The sequence below is a fragment of the Aotus nancymaae genome, unplaced genomic scaffold (genome assembly GCF_030222135.1).
Source record: "Aotus nancymaae isolate 86718 unplaced genomic scaffold, 86718_ANA_hifiasm-v0.15.2.pri h1tg000025l, whole genome shotgun sequence".
Lineage (NCBI taxonomy): Eukaryota > Metazoa > Chordata > Mammalia > Primates > Aotidae > Aotus > Aotus nancymaae.
The window spans coordinates 39827400-39844731 of NW_026988438.1; the positions used below are offsets into that span (position 1 = coordinate 39827400).

At 35.1% G+C, this 17332-nt stretch overlaps 1 protein-coding gene and 1 non-coding gene across 2 annotated transcripts in view; both read right to left on the minus strand.

Moving 5' to 3' along the window:
- ITGB8 (integrin subunit beta 8) overlaps positions 1–17332 on the minus strand; it is an 80110-nt gene that overhangs the window by 22494 nt on the left and 40284 nt on the right. Inside the window, exons 4-6 of the mRNA XM_064380551.1 lie at positions 10737–10983; positions 9211–9376; positions 8464–8622 (exon numbers count right to left, since the gene is read on the minus strand). Coding sequence (XP_064236621.1) covers positions 8464–8622; positions 9211–9376; positions 10737–10983 — 572 coding nt within the window. The remainder of the gene's footprint in view (positions 1–8463; positions 8623–9210; positions 9377–10736; positions 10984–17332) is intronic.
- Positions 12624–12691, minus strand: LOC135276585 (small nucleolar RNA SNORD56). Its single transcript, XR_010344143.1, has one exon. It is a non-coding gene; the product is annotated as a small nucleolar RNA SNORD56 (small nucleolar RNA).

Here is a 17332-nt window from a genome sequence, read left to right on the forward strand (position 1 = left end):
AAATTTATGTAGTGCCAACTGTGCCATTCTTTGTGGTAATGAGAAAGTTAGAGAAGAGTAGGAAAATGAGAATGGAATTTAGCGAACATGAGAAATCTGATGATTACATAAATTGCTATCTACAGTTATATAGTTAGATATACTATTGGTATTTTTTTTCTATAAATAGTCTTCCAGAAATTAAGATGATTATCTCCAATAACAAGTTTATAACTAGCTACCTCACAGAGAGATGATGTAGAAGTTCACTGGTAGTCTCTCCTCATTCATCGGTGCCTTTTGGCATAAGCCAAATTAGTATGTAACTGAGCCCAACTAGCATCATAACATTTAGGTTCAAATTACTCCATAGTTTTTGTTTCCCACTGAACTCTCCAATATTAACTGTATTTTATTTAAGGGAAAATCTGGTTAAACTATCTTGGTAAACATTTCTGTATTGTGGCAACCATGTGAACTTGGTAAAAGAGCTAAATTAACTAGTTTCACTTATAAGTTCTAAGTAACAAATAACACTTTATTTCTCTGTCACCTATAATTGTTGTGATAGAAACAAATCAAATTTTCATGAGTTGGCTTTACATGTGATATGACACCAACTTATGAAGAAGCTTAAAAAGTATACAATATCAGCTTTTCCAAAAATATATCAAAAAGCAAAGAACTTTAACACAATAAAAAATTTACATCAACTAATGGGCAAAACAGCCAGCTAGCATCAAACGCCGGTATTAAACTTATATATATTTTAATTGCATAAAAAGCCAAAACCCATCGGTATGTTGCATCCAGACCCATCTTACATGCAACAATACACAAAGACTCAGAGAGAAGGAGGAAGATTTACCAATCAAACAGAGAGTAAAAATAAACTAATAAACAAAAAGCAGGAGATGCAATTCTCGCCTCTGATAAAGTAGACTTTAAAGCAACAAAGATCAAAAGAGGCGAGGAATGACATTACATAATGGCAAAAGGATCAATGCAACAAGAAGAGCTAACGATTCTATAGATCAACGAGATAGAAAATTAACAAGGATATTCAGAACTTGAACTCAGACCCGGAACAAGTAAACTTAATAAACATTTATAGAACTCTCCACTTCAAATACACAAAACATACATTACCACCTCACACCTATTCCAAAGGTGACTACATAATTGGAAGTAAATTACTCCTCAGTAATCGCATAGCATTTCATAGGTTTAAATTAAATATTGGTTGGCTGTTTGTTTGTTATCTTCTTCCCTTATTCCTTCCTGACTACATCATTAAGTATAATTATCAGTATAAAAGAGGTTTTCAATACCCATTACTAAATTGCATTCTAGCCTGGGCAAGAAAGCAATACTCCCATTCTCTCTCCCTCTTTCTTTTCCTTCTCCCTCCTCCCCATTCTCTCTCTCTCTTTCTCTTCCTTTTTCCTCCTTCCTATTCTCTCTCTCTCTTTCTCAAAAAAAAAAAAAAAAAAAAAAAGTATTAACATGTGGGTCTGCATAAGAAAAGTTTTCTCACAGCAATTCTTAAGAATATTATTTTAAAGTAATTGAAAAAAGCTGCAAAAATCCAAATTCTGCCAGCAAATTCTTATTCCTTGTTCCTAATAAAAAGCATAATCTTAAAATATATTTATGGCAGTTTGCATAATGCTAGTGAATAGAGAGAACAAGTTAGAGGCAAGGTAAATCTAGCTGTATTGGAAAATTTTTTAAATGGTAACAACTACTTTTCAAGTATTTTTGCTTTGACAAAAGATAGTCACATCTTGCCAACCATTCACCCTTCTTAGTTTTTAGAAACATTTGTATTTTAAGGAAAATGTAATTCATGTTTTTAACCAGCTTTTCCTTAACTCATGTAAAATCAATATTTAAATGACACTCTAAGATGTAAGCAGCTTTTGAAGACTTCTTAATCTCTTCCCCCTCTCCAAAAACAGGAAGTCACTTTGACCAAATGTATACAACATTTAAATCTAGAAAGTTCTAGTTTGGTCAGAAGCTTATTAAGAAGATAAGTCGATTTTTCAAGCTTACAAAAACAGATTTTTTTGAATCCTAGAGAGATACCTCTTTGAAAAGAAAATTCCAAGTACCTCAAGGCAGATTTTTAAAAATTACAAATCTATAACAGATGTTTAAATAAACCACTGTTGACAGGAGACCTGTGGACTAATGGCCATTGCCTAAGCCCCTTCCCCTTTCCTTCATGAAACAGCCTGTCTTCAAAAAAGTATTTTATCTCTTATGTCTTTTATTTCACTAGCAGGAGACACACTCCCTCTCAGCCAACTCTCCTGTTTTGGTGATTTCACTGTTCCTGGACTCCAACTCCCTCTCTGTCTAACCCATTACACATTGTTTCTCTTAACTCTGAAAATAATTAATAGAGATAACAAGCATGTCAGGGGTAAAAGGGAGAAGGAAAGCAATATGCCAAGACAGCTGTTAAGTAATTAAAGCTGTGGGAAGTAACTTATAAATGTCAGAAGGCAAAAAGAGGTAAGAAAGATTCTTTGGGAACAATTTTGGGTAGAGATAACTGTGTATGGATGTATGGTAGAATTTTAATAATGTGCATATCTAGATGGATTAAAAAAAGCATTTAAGTTTCTCTTTATACAAGTGAGATTCAAAATATAAATTTTTAGAATAGAATATAGAATTTTAATATGGAATATTATAATAAGATATAAAAACCAAAGAACTTAAATAACAACCTCAATTATCTGCATTATTATTTAGAGGAAAGAGGCAAACAGCATAGAAGTAATCAAATAGAGATTTATTTAGAGATGAAACTTTAAATGACGTGTCAGTCAACATCTGTCCTGATAGTTAATCTTTTATCTACATAGTTGTGCCATGATAACTGCACGGACCAGGGTTTCTCAAGAGTGGTGCTATTGACAGTTAGGGCTGGATATATTTTTATTTGACAAAGGGGCTGTCCTGTGCATTGTAGGATGTTTAACAGGGTCCTGGACTCTACCCAATAGTTGCCAGTAGCACCCTCTTTCCCTAGTTATGACAGCCAAAATGTCTTGGGACATGAAAATGTCCTCTGAAGGGTAAAATTGCTGCAGCTGAGAACCACACCACCAGCAGGGGCTCTGGAGACAGATCACCTGGTCGTCAACTGCTGGCTCTGCAATTACTAGCTATGTGACACTGGGCGGCTGTCTGAACCTTTCTGGAATCCAGTTTCCATAGGTATAAAGCAGGTATAAAAACTAGTATCTACCATTCAGATGGTGAAAATTAAATAGGTTAACTTGTGTAAAGCCTTTCACTTATCATTCTGTAATTATTAAGACCAATGATGAGTAGCGGTTCATGTCACAATGCTTAGTGTCTACTATGGGCACTGCTATGTAGGGGTGTGTGACTCCAGACAAGATTCTGATCCCTTTAGCATCTCTTTTCCTCCTCATTTATAAAATAGAAGCAAAGGAATATCTACATTTCACTGGAATGTTGAATGGTGTTAAATGAACATGAAGAGACAAACACCATAGGTCTGCTCAAGAAAGACAGTTTTCACCAAAAGACTGCTTCATAACAGACATTTGGAGGCCGTTCCTAAAGGCAAGATACGCTCTTGGATGTGCTTTGCTTGACCTATGTCACTTGCTCGTCTCTCTTACCTGGCCCTGGAGATGTTTGAGTTTGTGGCCCCTGCCAAAGTTGACATCAGTTGTAATCACGATACTCTATTTACTGAAGAAGGGCATGCATTGATTTTTGTAAGTTTTTCAATAATGCAACAAAAAGCTTTCTGCTTCAGTATGACTTACCTAAAACATCTAATTTAATGAGAATATTCCATTCCATTAACACTTTTATCAAATTTGAATTTTATCGTGTCACTTTTGCAATACCATTTAAAAGGTATTACGCAAGCAGAGCTGGGCCACTTTGAGTCTGGCACAGGTGATTTCTACATGCAATTTTGCCTTCAATTAAGACAATTCCAACTAAATATTGTTTGCAGAGATCCTTTCCAGGCCACCTTTTTTGAGAATATGAGAAACATTCAAATTAGTTCGCCTATAAAATTATTATTGAAATGTTCTCATGGTGTTTACAATTTGAAGCACGTCATTCAACAAGCTGAACTCAGGCACTTTATAGTTTTTAAATGCCCCAAAAGATGTAACGATAGTTTTAAAAAGCTGCACATGTGCTTAAAACTTTCTAGTTGTATTCCATACCTGGCACAAAATAAGTGTAAAATGAATTTGCATTTTTATTAGTGTGTGCCTAAGACAAAGAAGCTGAGAAGCAGCAAGAGAGAGATTTAACATATTCTGAAGCTGAAAAGGTCATGTCTCTGTCAGGGAACAGCAAACAAAATTAACAGATCTCTTTACTAAAAGATCATAGTTATCTCCTTGCATGGAATTCTGTCTGATCTCAGCATTATAAATGTCTTGCAGACTTTGAATATGTCAGAAATATCCCTTTCAGAAAAAAGGGATTTTTTTTTTTGAACATTTGTTAACTTGGGTAGCAAAGTTACAGATTACATTATTAAACTAGCTTCTTAAGCTCTCTTTATTCATCTGTAGTCCTGGAAAAATTAAGTGTAATTCCAAATAGTTAGGATTCACAGCAAAAAGAAAGCTTCCTCAATGGTATACTTAAAAGTCAAGTACATGTTAAAGTTGCATGAGGAGAGGCACGGTGTTGACTGTTTTTGCCCATGAGAAAGCAAAACTGTTGAGTAATGCCTAGTATGCCTTCTGCATTCTGCTTAGACACTATACGATGCTGATCTATTCGGCAGCTAGTCTACCCAAATGAGCCTTCAGGGAAAGGAATGAACTACGAAGCCAGCAGTAAGGGGATTCTGAGAAGTTACATGATAGAAGGGATAAAAGAAATCACTGGCCATAATATGATGAGGCATATATAAAAGGCTGCATAGAAAAACACCAAGCCTAAACTAGTAATTACTAGTGAATATATGGTGTGCACTAGTACATAAAATAGGAATGTGGTAGGATCTTGCCACTTTGATTCTCTCTATTTAAAACTGTGAGTCACATCAACATCTGAAAATCCCATTGATAAGCTTCATTGGATGACCTCCACCTAGTTGTTCCTTGGTCTCCTTTCATTGTTACTGAAAATCCTGATGCTATTCTTGGCCTCTGCCAAGGGCTGGGTGAACAGTTTCTGGGAGGGCTCTGACTCAGGGTGGAAATAGCCCTGGAGAAGCTGGGTGGGGAGACAGGGTGAAATTCCAGACCCTCAGTATTAATAATCTATCTTCTATGCCATTAGTAATTTTTGTATTAACATCTGCCATTTAAAATAGAATGTCACACCTCAAATTGTCATTATTACTGGGTAAATTATGAAACTATACTACTGCTAAAGTATTTTTTTATTCTGGCACTTGATCTTGAAGAAAAATCAGTGGAAAATGGAATTTATTCAAAAGTGTAACATCATTTGCCAGCAACCATAGACAAATATCGCAATGTGTAAATATAAATTATTTTATATATTGTTTCATAACTTATGTAAGTCAAATCATCTGGGTTATACTTTCGTAAGTAAGACTGCAACCAGAAAGAGAAGGAACAACAACAGGAACATTATTATTTTTTTCTTCTATGTTTCGGTCAATAGACTGTGGCAAAGTAAAGAACGCAGATTTTAATATAAGATTGAGATGGATTGGGACCAGCTCTGCAATTTATTAATGTTTTAGCTGTTTATCCTCAGGCAACATACTTAGCGTTTCTGACCCTCAGTCCTTCTGTTTGTAAAAGGAGGCTAATTATGACTACATTGTAGAGTTGCTGTAAGGATTGATTTGTAACTGTATGCAAAGTGATTGCTACGGCGCTTTCAGTTGAATACATATTCAATAAAATGGCAGTTGTTATTTGTCTAGGGTTCACACTGACCTCCAGGAAACAACTACTTGTACAAGCAACAGAACTCTGTCCCACATAATTTAGACATATAAAGGGTTTTTAAAAAATCGATTATTTACTTTTATAAATAAAAAACTCAGGAATCTTGGTTCAGAGCCTTGAACCAAGAAGCTCAGACACCATTCAACACTACTGGTATCGGCTGCTGGAGATAAAGCCAGGAAGCAAAGTGTTTGATTACTTGTCTTATACAAAATTTAAAATCCCTCCATAATGGCCAAATAGGAGAGGATAGAGGTCATTTTAAAATGTGCAAATAAATATGCCTAGAGTCAAGGTCAAGGTAGCTTTAGATATAGAAGTTTCCAAAGCAGCAGTACATCTTGAATATATAAATTTCTGGCCAAGGGATTGATCAAAATGCTTCAGCTTCTTTGGCCTAATATGTAGGAAGTGACCCTACAAATGAAGGGAATGAGAATTTTTAGGAAGATAATCCCTTAAAACAAAGACCTGGGGTAAATAAAATAACAGTATCCTTCTAAGGTGTTAACAAACACATCATTCCTTGGATTACTCAATATACAACAGCAGTGACATGTGGGAGGGTCATTCCTTTACATGCTGGAAACAATGACCAAGACGGTAAAAAAAAGTTTTTGATGTAATCATCCAATTTCCTGATGTCATAAGAATCCAAGCCCTATCTAAAATTCCACTGGAATTATAACTTATTTCCATAAGGTTCTATAACATGGTATCTGCCTAAAAGTATGACAGCATTTCTTTGCCTAGGAAATCCTCCCTAGATGAACAATAGTATCGTTTCAAATACAATTATAGAGAAATGACTTCAGCGACTTGGAAAAACTTCAAAAGAATAATATAATTTAAGACTAATGTCATTGTTATTTCTTCTTTAAAAAATAAAAATCTTCTCTTTGTTTTACAATAGAATAATTCTTCCTGTACCCTCTTCTATTCCCCAATAAATAAATTAGAACTCTACCACTGATCAAAAGAGGTTAAATAGAAGGAAGGATAGATAAGAAATGACTAAGTAGAAGTAGGTGGGTCTGTCAAAGTGAAATAAGGCTGAATAGAAGACAATTAGTAAATGGAAAGACACTACTGGAATAACTCCAATTCTTGAATTTTTGAATTCAATCTCTAGTTACCTTTTAAAATCTTTATATTTTCATACTACTTGCAAGAAACTAAAATGACCAAGAGTTGAACTCGTTTTATATGGTAATACAATTGCCCCTCTAGACTTTCAACAAATCTGGTAGGGTGTTGCAGATGAACTGGTGATCTATTTAAAATTTACCCATGGGAACCACACACATTTCAGCATAACCTTCTGATACTGTGATTCCCAAACTGTGTGTGAGGTGTCTTGGTGCACTGCAGCACACTCCCAAGGGTGGCAGGAAGTAATTTAAATCTTCAAGAGAAACACAGTGACATTCAGCATGTATCAGGTACCAATGAACAACCTGATTGGAGGGAGTTCATAGTTTTCAGATTACATTTGGTCCTATTCCTTTAAATGACATTAATTTTTTGCCAAGTTGGTCAACCTGAAAATCAACATGGAAGAAGAAATGAGGGTAATAATGTCCAATCTAACTACAGGATTTGAAAATTTCTCTTAATAAGTTACTTACTAAAATCGAAACACGTCTATCTATACTTGATACATTTGTATTATTTTTAAGGAGCTACTAAGTTGTTAAGACATAAATAGTTGAGTTATTTTGACTTAACCACTCAAAAAACAGAACTATTAGGTATTTCTTTTGGCCGATGGGTGCCATGGAAAAAGATCACTGAGACACTAGGGACTTACGAACTGAGAAAGTTTAAGAGCACTGTCTTAACATTTGCAAGAATATATAAATGTCAACATCAAAAGTAAATGATGCTTTGGGCTGTTGATTCTTCACAATTAGAATTAGCTAATGCCAGGGGAGGTGTGGTTCTAGGTGATTATATTAAAAATACATGATTCAGGGCTTATACTAACCCTCAGGAAGCAAGCCAGATATTCACTGATTTAAAGTGTCCTTAAATAGCTAAGCTGCAGAGAGAAGTAAGGTACAAAGTAGAGAAAACCTGCCTTGTTTTACTCTCTTTCTCTCTTATCTTTTTTCCCTGGTTTCTTTTTAGTTTCTACCTATTGTACTGTGAGATTTTCTCCTTAAAATGTCTGTAGATACCGACCCTGTAGAATTGGTCTATTTCTATAAAGCAAAGGTATGCTTTTTCCCCGTCCTTGAATTATGTAAAAAGTAAAATCTTGTATCATTTTTATTTTCAAAAAGTACACAGTGCTTTCTCATTCATCAAAGAGTCAGCTACTAAAAACTGTCAAAGTATTTTAGTGATATATTTTATTGATCAGTGTTCATAGATTGCACTGCTCCATAAACTCTCTCTCATGGCTTATCCTTGTTCTGTATTTTTCTTTTTTAGTTAATTTCCTGGTACGAAAATAGTTGAGTTGCCAATTAAAAATTGTTCTTTAACCAAAAGATTCATATCTACCAAGAGGCAACAGCTACATTACCATGGTTGTCGATTTGACGTAGACGTTGTTTTTCAGATGGCAGTTTCCGTCATTGGGCACCACTATGCCTGCCAATTTGCTATCAAGAGCAAGATGAGATGTCTGATCTGTCATCACCAGCAGCAATCTTTTAGCTTCTTTTCGCCATCCAATATGACTCTTAAAAATAAACATGTAATTAGACTTTGTACAATAACATAGATCTGTACTGTGGTTTTTACTTCAAGTAAACATTATGTTTGAGTTGAGGAACATTAAGTCAGGCTAGAACCATGTGCATGGATATAACGCTGCTGCATAAATAGCTTTAACTTTTATTTGCATATCCTCTGTTTTCCCACAGCCATGTGACCACACTAGTTCCTCGTTAGAGATTTCTAGTGTTCCAGTGGAGGAAGAACCAGATAGATTAAAAAGTAGGGGAACAAGCTGAAGTGAGGAGGACAACCGTCTACTTCTAGTTCTTTGGAGTGTGGTGCATGAGAAAAGCAACGTTTTTGGAAAGAATTTTCTTGTGCATAACCTATTCTTTCCCTTTTATCTTTTCCTATTTAAATCCCTCCCCAAATTTAGCCCCTCTGTCCCAAATACACACCAAAATGAATCACCTTGGTGAGGAGTAAGAGATAGTAAGATATGTATTTTACACTATGTTTTTACTTCACAAATCAAAGAGAAAATAAAAATTCTAAATTCTTTGAAAGTTTTGCATCTTAGCAAACACTCAATAATGTGAACACGTCTTACTTCACACACAGCTGCCTGAAGCATGGCATCAAAACTTCCTTCTGGTGTATCTATGTTTCCAGAGATCTTCTGTCTGTGAACTGCTTTCTCAAAGTCAGTGATGTTCTCTGTCAAAGACAGCACATGAATGTATCCATGTGGAGGCATACAGTCTAAATTGTAGTCACTATATGGGAAAAGAAGAAGTGTAAAATTTTGTAAAATTTTGCTTTTCTTAAGCATTCTAGAATACTAAACAGTAAAATTGCAGTTGTGTGAAAAGGGAGTACTTCTTTTGTGCCAGGGAAATATTATAAGACAAAAATCTGTGCTTATAAAATTAGAAGTTTGATATTGGTAATAATTTCTGTACAAGTAGGAAATAAAACTGTTAAGCATTTGCTATTCAGAAAATGAAGATGATTAAATGTGTTTTTAAATACAGTACAATTAAGGGCTTTCAATATTTAATCTGCACTGTGAATTTTTAAGGTGAATATAAGAATGTGCAGTGATTTCTTATCATTGAACAGCTGAGAAACCCTTTTGGAAAAAGGTTTTTGGGAAATTTAGTTGAAATATCATATTACTGTTTTGTTTTTAATACTGCACTAATTTTTAAAATGATGCTTGGTGGAATTACTGATGAACAATCAAAATTCATGAAAGTTATTTTGAGAATCCATGATATCCAGAAAGTAAGAATGATTCCTCTGGCACATTCACCTCAAGAAGGCTTATGAAACTCCATTAGTGGATGTGTCAATCCTGTTCTGGTACAACAGATGACAGAGTAGTTTCAGTAAATTGGAATACATATTGTAAGGTAATCTAAGCAATTTCTAGGAGCAAGAAAGATAAAGTCTTTTATGAAAAAAAGATCCATACAGATTTGCTTTTCTGAAAATTCTACAGGCTAGTGGCAATATTGTGTGAGATTGTATTTTTAAGGTTAATTCTTCTTTCATAGTGGGATGTATGTTATTTAGAATCAGAATTCTAAAACGGTAAGAAAAAAGGCTCTTTCTAAGCAGTCAAATTCTCATCTTTTGACCCACTTTCTTTGTGACAGCTGAGTTTGCTTTGTAGTCACATTATAGGCGACGTCATTATCCACAGTCACAACACAGTGATGGAGAGACAGATGAAACACTGGCACAAACTCTTTAAAGTGTATCAAACCATAATTCAATAATTTTGGAGCAATCAAAAAATAAAAATACAGAATTTCCGAAGAGGTATTTATATACATTGCAGACTAATTATTGAAGGTTTATTCAAAGTTACTAACATTAGGTAGGATTTTTTTTTTTTTTTTTTTTGATGAAAAAAACTGACTAAATATTTGAAGAAATATAAAAAAAACCCCTAATCTACAGGTCATCTCAGACGTTTTCACATATGAACAAACCTCCCCACCTCACCAAATATTTTAATTCCTATTTTATACAAAAATATAAAATTTGGTATGTTCTTTACATTAAAAACAAAGTGAGATTTTATGAGCAAACAATTAATTGTGTATATCCACATCAAACCCTAGATACCTGCATTGATTATGAATCCTTTCAGGGTGGATGCTGATGTATGGTGAAACTGTCTTATCAACGTACGAGCCAAATCCAAGACGAAAGTCAGTGGTGAAAAATTGCATTTTTCTAGATAAATCATTTCCAATATAATTTAATTTTTCTATATTATTGTGCATTGATGCTGAGACATCAACCAGATAATAAAGATCCACAGGATATTTCTTCAGAGGATGAATTTTCAGCATAAAATTAGCTTCAGCTCCTAGTTCAACAGAAGAAAAACATCATGTAGTCTTCATTTTAAACATTTCAGGATAAGATCTCAATAAATTAGTCACATTCTAGCACCAGACACAATCATCACAAATTTGTGCATAAATTTTGGAATATTCTGGTATAATTATGACAAGTATACTATAATTACTATTCTAGTATAATTATAAGGCAATTTGAAAACTGTACCAATTAATTAGTCTCCAAATCCTACAGTACATTTCCCACAGTTCTATAGGCTGAATAGGGATGATAACAAATGGGCCAGCTCCATATAAATGTAACAGGGTATCGTATCATTATATGAACCTCCCGTGCCTTAGTAGTTGGAAAACACAGTGCAAACCAGCCAGCAGCATTCTATCTCAAGACAGTGAGGGGGCTCTACTTGTAGAATGAGTTGAGGAAAACTGGGAATGTATCTTAAAAAAAGATCTCTTATTGAATAAAGGCATAAATTCATTCTTTTGGGTTAAAGTGTATTTACACACGAGAAGAGAAAACTCTGGTACTGCACAGTACAACAAGCTATTCAAAATAATTACTATCTCGTCACTAGTTAGTTGATAAGATTCCTCTCATCAGTTGGCTGACAGAAGGAATGAGACAGTGGGCTAAAGAACTGTACCCTGCAGTACCATATGGAGGACCTGGGGAAGGGAAGGGTCAGCATTTGTCCAACACACGGTGGGTGTTCAATGAACACACACTGGAGAGGGTCCCATGGGCAAGGTACCCACCCTGGGCACAACAACTGGATGAGAAGAGGGGGCTGCCACAAGGACAAACATCAGTAGTCTCCACCGGGAACTACAGTTTTATTTAGTTCTCTGTTATATTACTATTTGATAAAGGACCTGGGTTATCCCCCTAACCCTCTATAGAGTTGGTACCTCTACTTTTCATTTAAAGTGCATGGTGAAAAGGCAACTATTTAAATATAGGCAATTTACATTATGAATTTTACTTTTTTAAACAAATAAGCAAATGCTTTGTAAGTCATTATTTTTTCATAAGAATATTCTGAATGGAAAACATTTTTAAAATAAACATTGATTTGTATACATAAGTTACTTATTTAAGGAATCTTCTAATTTATCAAATCATATTTTTGGTGTTAGTATAAAATAGCAATCTTTTCTTTTCAATTATTTCACAAATCAGATGTTTTTCAGCCAAATTACTTACTGTATTCAAAATAATACGGTTTTGCTGATATATAATAATAATTATGGGAGAAAGGAACTACTCATTCTGAATTTGCTTTTATGTCCAGGCAGCCCTTTTAGTGTAATGCTCCTAGGTTTTGGCCCCTATTTGAGGGGAGAAACTGGGCATGTGTGGCCCAGCCCAGTCCATTCTCTCATCCCTTGCCTTCAGAAGCTAGGCTGCTTCCAGAGACCATATCCTACATTCGGCTCTGCTCCTAGTCTTCTGTTGACAGAAAGAACCATTCCCTGTGGCAGTGTTCTGCAATTTGAGTGGAGAAATTAAATTAAAGAGAATGTTAGACACTAGTACACTGGGCCAGATCCATGAGAAGCAGAAATTCAGCACTAGTGGGGAGGGCGGTTCTCATGCAGGGACTTGAACCTTCATGTATGGATCAGCATTTTTTGTTTTCGTTTTTCACTCAGACCCAAAGTGTCAACTCTCTCTAGAACTGCTGTTGATGAAAAGTACTGTCATCTTTTTAGATTAAAAAAAAAAATTGTTTTTCTAAACTGGCCACATGGTATCATGGTATTTTTATGTTGGTGAATCATTGCAGTTAATGGTGGCTCTGTTTAAAAATGAATGGCTGCTTTCAGAGGTATTGCTAGATTTACTAGATAGTCAGCATACTGTGCCAGGGACCCAGCAAAGGTATGGGTTGGTCACCTCAGCAAACAAGCAGAGCCTGCGTAGCATCAGCAAAGGCACAGTCCTTGGAGGTAAGCTATTCAGGGCCCTCTAACCAAATGCTAGCCACACAAGGCCCTCAGCTGAAACCAGATGCTCATAGCCTAGCAAGCAAATTCTGGTCTCACTGGCCTCAGCAAAGAAGGTGTCTGTGAGAGAGGACTGCCAAATGGTCAGGGTTTGAGAGTGAGTTGCTGTGGCTTGATTTTGGATTCTATAGAGTCTGACCTTAGCACATATACCGCAGTCACCTGAGGCCTCAGTAGAGAAGTTTCCAATGAAAAGGAAAAGAGAATATTTCCATACACAGGCCTTTTAGTAATTGCTGGCAAGAACAATAATCAACACTTTTACACTGCAAGACCCTTGAGCTTTCTGTGAAGGTCTAGCTTTAAGTAGTCAATTCAAGGTAAATAGACCTAGCTAGGCTGACCCCAAATCCTGCTCTGCTAGATAAGGAGGAAACTGAAGGGGTTGGATTACCATGTCATGAGTTTGAGATGTTCCTGATAAGATGCTCTCAAGTTGGCTTTGGATTGTATAATTATAAATAAAGGTGAAAACTCTTGGGGGCAGGTGTCCTAGGCATCAGTATTCCATAGTAAGAGGACCTAGAAATACTTTTTTGTGGCACTGTGGATATTATGCTCCTAGTTAACTTCCCCACTTACCCTTTGTACATGATCTCATCATAGAGCCACTTATAAACTATTTTGGACAAGATGCCTGGGCATAATTTTGGAGGAGAAATAGAATAGGGTACAAAACATGCGCTTAGAGTGACCTTGGAAATTATTTAATTAATGAAGTGCTATGACCCATTTCAGGGTTTCCAGGAAATTTCCACTTCCCATCAGTGGTTTCAGAATTATTACCAAAGGATTCTAGTTGGCATGGGGGCGTGGCTATATGAAAATGACAGCAGAAATGTCCTGATAGACCATGGATCCCTGCCCTGACAGGGACAGCAACCTCAGTTTCATCACATGCTTAATGACAATATCCAGTGGTTTTAAACAAAGAGCCGGGGAATGTTAGGGAGGGGAAGGAAGGGAAGAGGAATTATTGCTCCTCACTTTTCCTCCTTCCTCCCATGTAGGACAAGCCCTACATTCACTCCTTCTCAAGCATAATATATGATTTTCAAAGCTATTTTACCTAAAGGATTTTATTAATTTTGCTCAAGCCATGTTGAATGTATTTCTATTCATACTTTAAAATTACCTTGGCTATTCCAACTATCAGATATTATTAAACAGTTATGTGCAACTGGATTTGTCATACAAATATTAACCAGGCGTGTGCTCTCCAAATACTTTTAGTTGTAAATTACCATGGGTTAATATTTATATTGAATATTAATAGATGATATGTCAATGTTCCCTTTTTAATTTCACACAAAGTTAATCATAGCTGCTCTTGTCACTTTAGGGCTTTGGGGTGTTGAAGATAAAGGATAATGATTACTTTATTTACATTTCTGGTATCTTTCTTGAAATGCCAGTCTCAGAAAGTAACCTAAGTAAATTTCTACAACAGCAGATGAAATTCTGGTGATGTTTTAGTTTTTTTTTTTTTTTAAATGTACTTTGTTGACATATTTCATTCTTTTCAATAATTTTCTGTTTTTGGAGTATAAGTAAATGTGAAGAATCTATTTGGGTGTGTGTTTATGTGAATGTCTTTAAAATACTGTCAATTCTTCTGAATGCAGAACTATCTAATTTTCCCTTTTTTCTGGAATTCAAATCAAATTATCTCACCAATTTTAGGTCTTTTTTCCCTATATTAAACAATTAGTTCTTACCACTAAACATAGGTAAGACCAATTTTGAGGAAAATAGTTATAATTGACTATAATTTGGGGCTGACTGTAACATTTCCTTCTTTTTTTTCCTTTATGAATGTAGAATTTCTAACATGAGGTAGAATCAGGTTAATTTCAACACTGTAGTTCAAACTTAGTACTGTTGACCCAGTAATGGGTTTGAGAGTTGAGAATCTGGTAGTTTAGTTTTCACTCACTTACCTACTATGCATCAAGTTAAACATTTCAAATAAACCCCTCTAGCATGCCAGAATACTGGGATATATTCCTATCCACCCTAGCCCTTCTTGACTTTTTGCCTGGATTATTTCCATAACCTCTTCGTTTGTCTACCTCTATCATCTCATCTTCCTGCCATCATTATCTATACCACGGAGCCTATCTTTTTAAAATTCAAAATTGCTTGTGTTCTGTCAACAGCTTTCCACCAGATGGCCAATGCCTAATGGCTAAAAACATCAGATCAAAGTTCCTACGTAGTACTGACTCTTGTCTACATCTTTAGTTCTAGCAAAACAAATCTGCTTTAATTCTTCTTATACACCCTACAAATGCATACTCCTATGCCCTGCTGTGGTCCTTCCTCTGCCTGTGGTGCACAACCTCTTCTTCATGTAATTACCAGTTAAAGACACCACTCAGTAATCTGCTCCTCCCTAGAGTGGGCTGAGGGCCCTGCCCCTGTGTTTCCATGGCAACTAGATCATACCACCATTTTAGTGTTTACCATATAATTATGAGATTCTAGGCTGGGCATCTTTATTTTATTTATTTATTTTTTTTAGCAGCTAAAGGCTACTAAATATGATAATCTATGTACAATATTTACCATAGTATTGGGCATATAGTAAATACATATGTTAGTAATTACTACTTACTGCTACTAGATTCTAAGCAACACTAGGGTAAGAACTGTTTCATCTCTGAAGCCTCTGTGGTTAGCATATGCATAGTCACCCATAAATGTTTTATAACTAAACTATATTTGAAGCACATTTTGGTACACCATTTCAAAGGGCTCACATACCCACATATTTACCACAGGAAGAAGCCAGTATCTAGAATTTATTTCCCACAGTGTAGGGAAAGCTTCCACAGAGTTACTCTAAGAGGAAAAGTGTATCATCTGGCTCCCAAATGTTCCTGCCACCACTTATGTTATCTCCAGGAAAGCTTTATCCTCGTCCTTTTGAGGTTCTAAGGACTCAGACCCTTATTTCCTTCCATTAACTTTAAAGGGAAGAAGTGAGTCTGTACAGAAATAGAAAGAAGACATGGAGGAGAGTTAATGACCTACTTAGAGCTATTGCCAGTGACTGGCTTGAATACAAAGAATAAAAAGTGGTTAAAATGAGTTTTTAAACTACTCAGAGAATGGTGTGAGCATCTCTGATGTACTGGGCACAACAAACATGACTGCATACTAGGAAAATATGTAATATTAAAACTATGAGAAAATGTGAAAAACTATAAGTGGAAGAATAATAAGCCTATTTCTATTTATTATACTTCAGCAGGGGAAGGAGAAGTGCCCCCAAATGGGACCAGTTTATAGTGGCAAGGCACAGACTCCAGTACAATTCTAATTTCTGTGGGAACTAAAGTGAGGAATGTGTGCTGGGGGTAAAGAGAAAATGTGCAAGTTCTGTTTGTTTTCTAAATTTTGAAATTAAGAAAGAGTAAGGCACATCTGGAAAATCTTACTAAATCTACACTAAATTAGAAGATTATTTTTTGCACATTAAAATGAGCCAAGTCTGAAACATTTTCTTGTTAGTGAAATACATGTTAAACTCATCCTTATCATGTATGTTGTATTATTTCTGAATTAGAATTAGAGAATTCCCTTCTCTCTCCTACTTTCCTAAATATTTAAAATCCAGTTTCCTTAGGGACCATCAACTAGGATCAGTAGTCTATTTCTGTTATTATTTTACATAAATTCATAAGTGAAAATTAGAAAAAGGTATAATTTAAGAAGTGAAAAGAAAATGTCATTTTTAAATGTCATTTAAAACATTCAATTAAGACATAGTCCTACTAGCATTCTTTAAGAAACCTAGTCAGTATATGATGTAATAAATATATCCATGAAAAATTCTTAACAGATGCTATATTGAAAGTCATAATTTTTTATCAGAGAAGAATAAAGTGATAAATCAAAGTTAATATTAAGAGGCCAATGTGTTTTCCACTTAGGTATGCATTATATCAAGCCCTTGACTCTTATTTGTCTCATGGTGAAAAGGAATTTTACATCATAGAGTATATATATTTCTATATATCTGGGGTTGCCAAAATTTAGCTTTATATATTATGCCCCAAGGTGGATATGTCTTTGATGTCAAATACATTTTTTAAGAACTTATTTTTGGTTTAATAAATATTTACTATATATGGGAATTATAAACTAGTTCTGCCACGTGGAGCTCACGGTTATGTTGGAAAGATGACTTACACACATCAGACAATTATGCTAATTTGCACATAAGAAATTCAAAAGGTAATGGGAAATTTAATAAAATCAAGCTCCACAATGACTGACATAAATTTTTTTCTCTTTTTTCACTCTCCTACTCCCCATGATCTCTTCCTCACTGTGTTCGCT